The sequence below is a fragment of the Dreissena polymorpha genome, chromosome 8 (genome assembly GCF_020536995.1).
Source record: "Dreissena polymorpha isolate Duluth1 chromosome 8, UMN_Dpol_1.0, whole genome shotgun sequence".
Classification (NCBI taxonomy): Eukaryota; Metazoa; Mollusca; class Bivalvia; order Myida; family Dreissenidae; genus Dreissena; species Dreissena polymorpha.
In genome coordinates, this window is record NC_068362.1 from 60,224,509 (window position 1) to 60,234,496 (window position 9,988).

Consider the following 9,988-nt stretch of genomic DNA (forward strand, 5'->3'; position numbering starts at 1 on the left):
TCTTGCCAAGGTCAATGTCACTAATTCTCAAAATAGAAAAAAGTTCCAATAATTAATCTTAGTTCGGAAGAAGGTATAAAAAATTGTAATTTTAAGTATCTTATTTTAGTCCACACATGAAATTGTATTTTTGGGCAAGTCGAGGTAAGGCCAAATTCACTTTTACTAAAAACGAACAAATTGTTTCCACTCGATGACTTAAGTTTGGATGGAGGTGTTGCACGGAATTTGTTTGAGTATAATGCTTACATAAATAACTAGCTTGAGATGGCGTATGTGTCAGCCAGATAAAAATGGAGGTCACTTTTGATAAAAACAAAGCACGCAGTCTCTGCTAAATAATTTTTGTTTGCATGTACATATATACATATATACCTAGCATTGGAATTCTTTTGGAGAAGAACGACACAAGGTCACTGTAACTATGAAGAGAATAACGATTTTTACTTAATAATTTTATAATTTTAGTTTAAATGCAGAATTGGATTGAAATTATGTAACTTGGTTGCTTACAACAGACAGACCTAGCTTGAAATAGCTTTTTTTGGGAGGGGGGGCGGTCGGATCAAGGTCATGGTCACTTTGATTTTTTTTCTTTACACGTAAAAAATAATTCTGCTCAAAAGCTTAAAGTTAGATGGAGGAACTGCGGACATTGGCCCCGTTTCATAAACAATTCTTAAGTTCTTCGTAAGAATTCTGCGATTCTTACGTACGAACGTTCTTACGCCCATTCTTACGAACGTTTCATAAACACGTTCGCAAACTTAAGAATTCTTACGCATCTTACGAACGTTAAACCAGTCTACGTTCTTCAATTGAAGGTTTGAATCGACGTTACACTATTCTTTGGCGCCATCTGTCAGATTAAGTCTACGAATATGCTCACAAAATCAGTAATCTCATAAAACGCTGTGTTCAGATAAACATTTTATTTAAATGAACGCACAGTTTTCACTATACAACACTTGCCTTTATAATTAATTTAGTTATGGTCAATGATGGTCTACAATAGACAAAAGCTCTCGATAAAATCTTGATCTGACCTCAGCGTCCCTGTATGGTAGTTGATGTCTACCATTACAGCATATCGTCTTGTCAATTTCATTTATGGCTATAGTTTTTATACAACTCTGAGATTGATAATACCAACTGTTCAACATAGTTTCAACCAAGAAAAACCGGAAGCGGCATTCGCCTTCTCAATTTATACGGTAATCACAAACACATTTTCTCATAAGTGGTCAATCAAACGAATTGTGTTGGCCAGTTAGGTCGTCTGAAAATAAACCAGATGAATCCCGGCCCACTACCAACTCTACATGTTCCGGCTTACCGACCAAAACACAAAAGCCCTTACGCCACTTTTGTTGTTATTGCATTTGGTCTCAACACAAACGTTTTGTGCCTAATGTGTTAAATTGCGCTCTTTCCTTCTTAACCTTAACACAATATGGGAAAATCACAACAAGATACATGTTTTATTGAGAAATACACATGTTATATACATAAAGTACATATATGATAAAACACGAATACAAACATTTTTTAAAGAAAAAAGCATCAATGTTATGGATTTTAATTAATAACCTGTATGTATTTAAAAAGAATACATTGTGAAAATACACGTACAAATATGGAATACTGTTTCCGAACTGATATCAGTCATGTAACACCGATAAAACGTTATAACTTTCCTAAATTCATAAATTCATACTAATACGGTGATTAATCGAGATCAGTGACAGAGGAAAACAAACGCTTGTGAAAATAGTCACTGTCATTTATAAATATTGAGTGATACAGCCTGTCGGAAAACATGAAAACAATATTAAAAGGTAATTAGACATCAAAATACAAAAAAAAAAATATCAAAAATAATATTGATCATAATGAGAAACTGTATGTACAATATATATCAATTGTTAAAAATTAGCAAAAAAGATTACATTAAACATCTATAGGTTGAATTACAAACGTTAACCCATTTATGCCTAGCGTCTAGAAAAAAGGCATTGGCAAACAGCGTATACACTGATGAGACGCCGCATGAAGCGGCGTCTCATCAGGGTCTGCGCTATTTGCCGAAAGGAATTACTGTAAGAAATATTCTAAATATAGAAATAAATATACTAGACATCCCTAATTTTCGAAATAAATTGATCCGATTTAAAAGGATGGAAGAGTCCACTAGGCATAAATGGGTTAATTGTCCTCCCCATAAGCCGAGTCGATGTCCGCTTCTATGGAAGATATTAGAGCCTTCTTCCTCGTTGTTCTGTCTGATTTAGACATATGGTCGATGGGCGAGGACAGGAAGTTGTAGAGTGCCCTGAGTTCCGTATCACTTTCCTGGACGTAGTCGCTGCATATCTTGCCAAAGAACTGCCAGTCCTGTGACCATAATATATCTACATTACCATATAATAGTTATTCAATAACCTGCAGATTTTTGTAAAATAAATAAAAACACTACTAAAAATTATTCATCTTTTGTCAGTAAACATTCATACAGGTGTATAAGGTTTCGTATTCATGTTGTATCTTTCAGAGAACATGACAAAATGAAATACCTTTTCGGCCCTACTGATAGACTTCTTGAACCGTTCAGCGTATTTTTCGTTTTCAATTTTCTTCAGGTAAACTTCCCCCGCCCTGACATCTTCTTTCAGGTACTTGAGAATAGCAGCCATGTTCTCCCAAAACTGAATGATTCTCGTGAACTGGCGGTCCACGTCCCCGAGATGGAGCGAAGCTTCGCGAAGACTTTCGACGTTTCCTAGACCAGCTAGAAATAAGAAGTTGCATAATCAAGACGACGTGCAATTAAACCATTATGTGCGGTTGATGCAAAGAAAAACACATGTTCAAATTTACCGAACGTCGATGTGATTTTACCTCTATATTCAAAGATTTCATTTTCAAAAATAGTATGTTGACTTCAATACGACTTCCTCGTATTTTTCGCTTTCTCTTTATCAACTTAAACGTTTACTAGGTATATTTAGCTATAATTTGATAAATTTGGCGCCTAAACACGTCTAAAATATTGTTTACAGTAATACAAAAAACTGATTTAAATAACCAATAAAATCAACAACTGCTCACGCCATTGCTTACGTACATTGTTGTATACTGAGTTCCTTCATTTTGGCGAGACGTTGGTGCGCTTCTTTCCTTTGCTCGTTCACACGCTCTACGACATCTCTCCTTTCTTTTTGTGCTCGATGTACGTTGTCTTCTGCGGCTTGGTATCCCTTCATGAGCTCCTTGTACTTCAATAAAGAACAAATAAATAAACTTTGCAAACAATTAATAACATTAGTATTTTTATTCCTCCGCGTCCATTTTAAACACAACTTATTTTTGTTTAGGAACGCATTCTTAAATGTATTATCAGGTAGCAATAATTTGTCTTATTTCATGTGTATATCTTTTTTTAATTGTTAATTTTTCTTCATTCTTTCCTCTATGATTTTTGCAGTACTTCTGATTTATTCCTTAAACATTGCCCATGTAGTGATTGTATTTTCTTTTAAAAGCGAAATATATAATAAGTACTCTGTCTTTCTTCTTGTCTCCTTTGAACATGCTCGTAAAAAAGTTGACGGCTTTCCCAACAAATTCTAACGCGATGCCGACACCTCCGCCCATGATGGCGCTTGGGCGAATGCCGGCGTCAAGAAATGTTGCGTCGTCTTCCACAGACATATCGCGACCTGCACCTTCTGAAAGTGTTCATAATCATGTTATTCTTTAATTCTGGAGTAAGAGGTTTAGTTATCCCGTTTAAATGGTTTGAACCCCAAGTACTTACGTGGTTACACATTAAAATCCAGAGGGCGACAATGCGATAGTGCGATTTACAATGGCGACAATGCGATAGTACGATGGTGACAATACGATAGTTCGATGACGACTAAGCGACAGTAGACAATACGATGGCGACAGTGCGATAGTACGATGGAGACAATGCGGTACTCATATCGCACTGTCGCCATCGTATTGTCGCACTGTCGTCATCGTATTATCGCACTATCGTATTGTCGCCATCGTACTATCGCACTGACGCCATCGTATTGTCGCACTGTCGCCATCGTATTATCGCACTGTTTCCATCGTACTATCGCGTTATCGTACTGTCGTCAGCGTATTATCGCATTGTCGCCATCGTACTATCGCACTGTCGCCATCGTATTGTCGCACTGTCGTCATCTTACTATCGCATTGTCGCCATCGTACTATCGCACTATCGCATTGTCGCCCTCTGAATTTTTTGTGTAACCACTTTTGCCCTTACGGTATCCCGTACCTACCTGCATTTTTAAACATCTGATCCCTCTGTCCTTTCAATAATGCTAAGTCATCTTCCATCCTTTTTTTTTCTTCTTCAAGTTCTTTCTGAGCCAGAGCGGCAGCCTTAGCCATCTGTTTTTCTCGTTCCATTTGTACTTTCAGCCGCTCAGATTCTTTTATTACATGTTTGTTTTTGTCATTAACGAATGCCATATTCTTCTGTATCTCCGTTTGGAGCTTAAGGTAGCTGCACACAAACAAACGAGCCCTTGATAAACATTTTTGTTACTTCTATTATTATCACAAAAACAATGTTATTTTTTATATCTACCGAATTAAATACTGACCACCTCTATTTGGTCGCTTCGGCTGTTGTGAGTTTTTTTCTTCCGATAAAAAATGTGTCAAATATTTTGTTGTTTGTCAGGAAAAGAAATGTTGTAGAACGACCAAGTATTCGTCATTTCATTTACAATGTATGATACATTCGACAAAACAAAATCGAAAAGAATCAAGATATTCTAATATTTAAATAATTACCAATCCTGGCACACTTTAATCACTAACTACATAATAAATACTAAAAATTCTCTCGCAGAGGACCCAACCTTGTCCGTGTGTCTTCTGATTCTTTCTTCATGGCCTCAGCATTCTCAATAATCTGGCCAAATACGTCAATAATGATATCCCGATCCTGCAAATACATACATCACTAACCTTAGCACCTATATGTATTTACCTATTGCTTTCAGTATATGTATGAGTTTATTAAACAGTTATAAAAAACACACACACACACAAAGAGTCAAGCAAACCACAAATGGAAATGTATAACTAGAAAACATTAGCGAAATAAACAACTTCTAAAATAGAATAAAACTACAAATTAACGATTATAAACAATATGTATTTTAAAATATCGTTAAAATAGAAATTATCGTTATCAATTTGCCTGCAACTCGACCGCATCCAAAATCATCGGAACCATTGTGTTGACTATGTGACCAGCAGTCACTGTGAACTTTTTCATCAGGCCTGACGTCATCAGGTGTTGTGACCTCGCACTGTGCGCTGTCATTCGAACCTAGCAGTCGAAGAAACAAGCATGGCATGGGAAACTGGTAAAATATTAGTAGATCCATATATACAGCAAGGCCCCAAACGAAACATGAAAAGCATTTCCTAAAATAAAACTGTAAACAAATTTTAATCTAGGATAAAAAACTTAAAACTCATATTTAAAATTAGGGCATGGCTGTAAGTCGCGTTTTAATAGTACATGTACATGTACCTAGGCGTAAGTTGTCGATTGACAATATTTCACATGTGTTAAAAGAATATAGCCGGAAATCTCTAACCTCTTTGGCGGCATCCGGATGATCGGCCAGGTTCAGATAGGCAAGTTCCAGATAGTTGGCTACCTCACGTTGTGCATGGTACAGCTCTATTGCTGCTATCGTCTGGAACATCTTTTGCATCTCGCGACCGTTTGTTGACTGAAGTCAAAACATATTTTTATTGTTGGTTATTGTTTTGTAGTAGTTGTTGTAGTTACAGTAATAGTAGTAGTAGTAGTAGTAGTAGTAGTAGTAGTAGTAGTAGTAGTAGTAGTAGTAGTAGTAGTAGTAGTAGTAGTAGTAGTAGTAGTAGTAGTTGTAGTAGAAGTAGTAGTAGTAGTAGTTGTAGTAGTAGTAGTAGTAGTAGTAGTAGTAGTAGTAGTAGTAGTAGTAGTAGTAGTAGTAGTAGTAGTAGTAGTAGTAGTAGTAGTAGTAGCAGTAGTAGTAGTGATGTACGCGTCACGTCGTCTTTTTATGAAGAATATGGATCTTGTGTTTAAATCCTTCCTGGTTTTATAAAACTGAATCGAATAAACGTATCGTTTGAGCTTTAATTGTGGATTTTCACTTTAAATAAAGGAGTAGCGATGCGTTCGATATACTTCGTCTGGTCAAGCGAAATTTATATATGAAGTAATTCTGAAATTCTTACAAGTGCGTATACGTTACGTGTTGGAAACGAAATCCTTGACCTTAAACCTTGACTTGAAAAATTAACAATAAAGCGAGGAGCAGGGTGATGTGCGCTACACATCGGCTTGTTAATTGGATAATCGAAATCCCGATAAGCGGATACAACCAGTCAACAATCATTTGATGAGTTTTACTGTTCCAACTTGATAATGGTTTCGAAAACTTGATTATGTTTTCTTATACAAGACGTATATTATACAATTTCATTATCTTGCGGCATGAATCTGAATATGTAGCTATGACCCTATTGACTCGAAACTATCGTTACGTGAGCATTTGTGTAATCCCCGTATGAGGTGTTTCACAAATTCACACTTCCTAGTATGTGACGTTTTCCATAACTGAAGCTTGATTGTCACTTCACTCGATGGTATGTATGAACTCTGCTTTCAAAATGATCCATTATCGATACCTTTACCGAAACCACGCTTTTGTGGCACAAAAATTTAATCGACACAAATGAAAAGTATCTGTATCTGAATAAATTTACCTACAATGCATTATTTACATTTAACATTAATATCTCACTATGATTATCAAAAATCAAAAACCATCTTACCATCGTTCCGTTGCTCGCCATCTTAGTTTTCTGTTTCCACCACTTCAAGGAAAATTCGTAAAGTCCGATGTGTTCAACGAAAATCCTTATGACCTACGGCCGTTGCCGTCTGCCTCTGACGATGCCGTTGCCGTCTGCCTCTGACGATGCCGTTGCCGTCTGCCTCTGACGATGCGGTGCACGTTTTTAATATGGCGTTCTGTCTGTGAGCTTTCTGTAGTTGAAAAATACGTTTAGTTTCGATTAAATAAACCAACTTTAAGTTTTTATTTCAATCTTCGGTTTGACTATGAATTACCGGTAGAGCGTCTGCCCCTTCAACTTTAAACGATCGCCCCAGGCCGAAGTAGGCACATTATCTAATATCGCTCAAAGCCGAAGAAAAACTTATGGTTTAAGTAGTAGTAATAATAGCAGTAGTAGTAGTAGTTGTAGTACTAGTGGTGCTGGTGGTGGTGGTGGTGGTGGTGGTGGTGGTGGTGGTGGTGGTGGTGGTGGTGGTAGTAGTAGTAGTAGTAGTAGTAGTAGTAGTAGTAGTAGTAGTAGTAGTAGTAGTAGTAGTAGTTGTAGTAGTAGTAGTAGTAGTAGGAGTAGTAGTAGTAGTAGTAGTAGTAGTAGTAGTAGAAGTAGTAGTAGTAGTAGAAGTAGTAGTAGTAGTAGTAGTAGTAGTAGTAGTAGTAGTAGTAGTAGTAGTAGTAGTAGTAGTAGTAGTAGTAGTAGTAGTAGTAGTAGTTGTTGTTGTTGTTGTTGTAGTAGTAGTAGAAGTAGTAGTAGTAGTAGTAGTAGTACTAGTAATATATATATATATATATATATAGTAGTGCTAGAAGTAGAAGTAGTGGTAAAAGATGAATCAGCAGCAACAGCAACAACATCAATATACTCAGCAAAAGCAGCATAATTATCCTTAAATGTACTTACTAGTCGTGTTTTGATCTTAATTGTATTAATTACATAATGTCAATATTTTATGCTACATGCACTGAACTTCGGCGCAGTGTTCAACATTTAAATATTTGTAATGTACTGAAACTTCGCTTTTTGTATGTATCTCACTTAACGGCGATGAAAACCCATGACTAATAAGTGCTATAAATAAATATATGAGAACTGATGGAAGCGAGAAGAGTTTATCAAGCGAGCCCCTGATTAAGAGTGTTTCACTTGTCATCAGCTAGCTATATGAAAAGCACTGCACATTTAAAGTTATCAATAAAGATGTTTTTTTTTAAATAAAAAAAGTTTTTTTTGTAAATCAAAATATGTAATTTAGACCATTTGTTATTTGTATGTATAACTTGTGATTGGTATGAAAGTACATGTGTTTTTGCGTTGAGTTTACATTGTATAAATAAAAGAACACATAACAATCTGAAATTATTACCATATTAAATCAAAAGTTTTTTCCCACTTATAACATACTAGCTTTATGTTAAAGGGACCTTTTTACGGATTTTGGCATGGTTTGAAGTTTGTCTTAAATTGATACATGTAAGCATTGGAACTAAATATATCCAGTATAAAAGAAGAATTAAATTTAAAATATAAAAAAGTAATCCAAAACTGGACTCGAACCACTGACCCTTGGAGTAAAAGTCTAGCGCTGACACCATTCGGCCATCCGTGCTCATATACTATTGGGCGTATTGTTTACCTTTTATATCCTCGTTATGTCACAAAATGTAACGTGATAGTCGTGAAATTGATAGTTGAGATCAAGTTGTGCCCGTCCGCCCGATGGAGCTGTTACAGGGCAACAAAGTACTATCTTTACCCTGAAAACGCATCCACCGCACTTAAATACAAATATACTCAAGTAATACATAAATTTAGCTCGTATTAACAGCTTCAGACATGAAACTTTTCTTGCCCTAGTTGCTACTTATTTAAATGAAATAAATAAGGTTAAGTGGACATTTGCATTACATGAACATCTAGCTTCCACATTGTGAGGTACAACCTTGACTGCATTTGCCTTTATTATAGAATAAATCATGTTAAATTATATATAAATTAGGAACAAGCTTTCATCAAAATATTGATCTGACCTCAACATCCTTGTATGATGTGTCATATATATATGAGTCTTGTTCTGAGAAAACTGGACTTAATACATGTGCGTAAAGTGTCATCCAAGATTAGTCTATGCGGGCTTATCAGGGACGACACTTTCCGCTTTTATGGTATTTTTAGTTTCAAGAAAGTCCCTCCTTACCGAACATCAAGTTTAGGCGGAAAGTGTCGTCCCTGATTAGCCTGTGCGGACTGCAAAGGCTAATCCGGTATGACACTTCACACACGTGCATTAAGCCCTGTTTTCTCAGAACGCGTCTCATTTCATTGCAAAGCGTATGTAAATTGTATCGTTGTTTTAGTTTAACATAAAAATCCGAAATTGATTATACCAACTGTTCAATTTAAATAGCTCGGACCAATTCACATATGTCGAAGGTGAATTGTTCTGTTATTTCTGTAGCAATGTCTAAAAGATGCGTATGAAAATAAAATAAAAATAACAGTTTATTGCAAAACTTATACAGTTAACATGAAGCAATGCACTATCATTCAGTAAAGAACATTTGTTTTAGAAAGAAAGTAACTGAATTGTACAATTGATAATATCTCAGGTTTAACTGCAAGCTCCTACAACTTAAATTAAACGAATGGTTTAAGAAATTACTTTATAAACATACTCACTAAACATCTGATTCAAGGCGATTGCAATTGATATTTGTGTTGGATATATAGCACTCTAATCGCAATATTATAGATACATTCCTGGGCTAGAACTTAACATCAAACATATCTCCGAAATGTTGCGTGAACAAACCCCATTTGACAGCGACCGATGTATGACTGCGTCTCTCTACAGCAGCGAAATACATATTTTCCGCATGGAGATGTGAACCTTAGGGTCAACTTAGAAAACACACCGAGCATAAGTATTAACCACTTTTGGGGATTCTAGTTTCATATACAAGTCATTTGCACTCATCCGACCTGCCATAATTTATTATGCTGATCTTAAATGTTGTTATGGTATATCGGATTGACTTTTCGATCTTATTTTCTCAATTCTATCAAAATTAATTTAATTCAAATA

General features: G+C 35.8%; 1 protein-coding gene across 5 annotated transcripts in view; it reads right to left on the reverse strand.

The window, feature by feature from the left end:
• LOC127843216 (uncharacterized) overlaps positions 1–9,760 on the reverse strand; it is an 87,961-nt gene extending 78,201 nt beyond the window's left edge. Inside the window, exons 1-11 of one of the 5 annotated variants that reach the window (XM_052373075.1) lie at positions 9,583–9,756; positions 8,540–8,660; positions 6,886–7,099; positions 5,655–5,792; positions 5,249–5,380; positions 4,905–4,990; positions 4,317–4,543; positions 3,562–3,728; positions 3,125–3,275; positions 2,574–2,788; positions 1,468–2,394 (exon numbers count right to left, since the gene is read on the reverse strand). In XM_052373075.1, the coding sequence (XP_052229035.1) occupies positions 2,206–2,394; positions 2,574–2,788; positions 3,125–3,275; positions 3,562–3,728; positions 4,317–4,543; positions 4,905–4,990; positions 5,249–5,380; positions 5,655–5,792; positions 6,886–6,906 (1,326 nt within the window). In that variant the 5' untranslated portion in view covers positions 6,907–7,099; positions 8,540–8,660; positions 9,583–9,756 and the 3' untranslated portion in view covers positions 1,468–2,205. Of the gene's footprint in view, positions 1–1,467; positions 2,395–2,573; positions 2,789–3,124; positions 3,276–3,561; positions 3,729–4,316; positions 4,544–4,904; positions 4,991–5,248; positions 5,381–5,654; positions 5,793–6,885; positions 7,100–7,806; positions 7,967–8,467; positions 8,661–9,582 lie in introns of those variants that run through there. The other 4 variants (XM_052373074.1, XM_052373079.1, XM_052373078.1 and 1 more) reach the window with 4 other exon arrangements.
• Between the last annotated feature and the right edge of the window lie 228 nt (positions 9,761–9,988).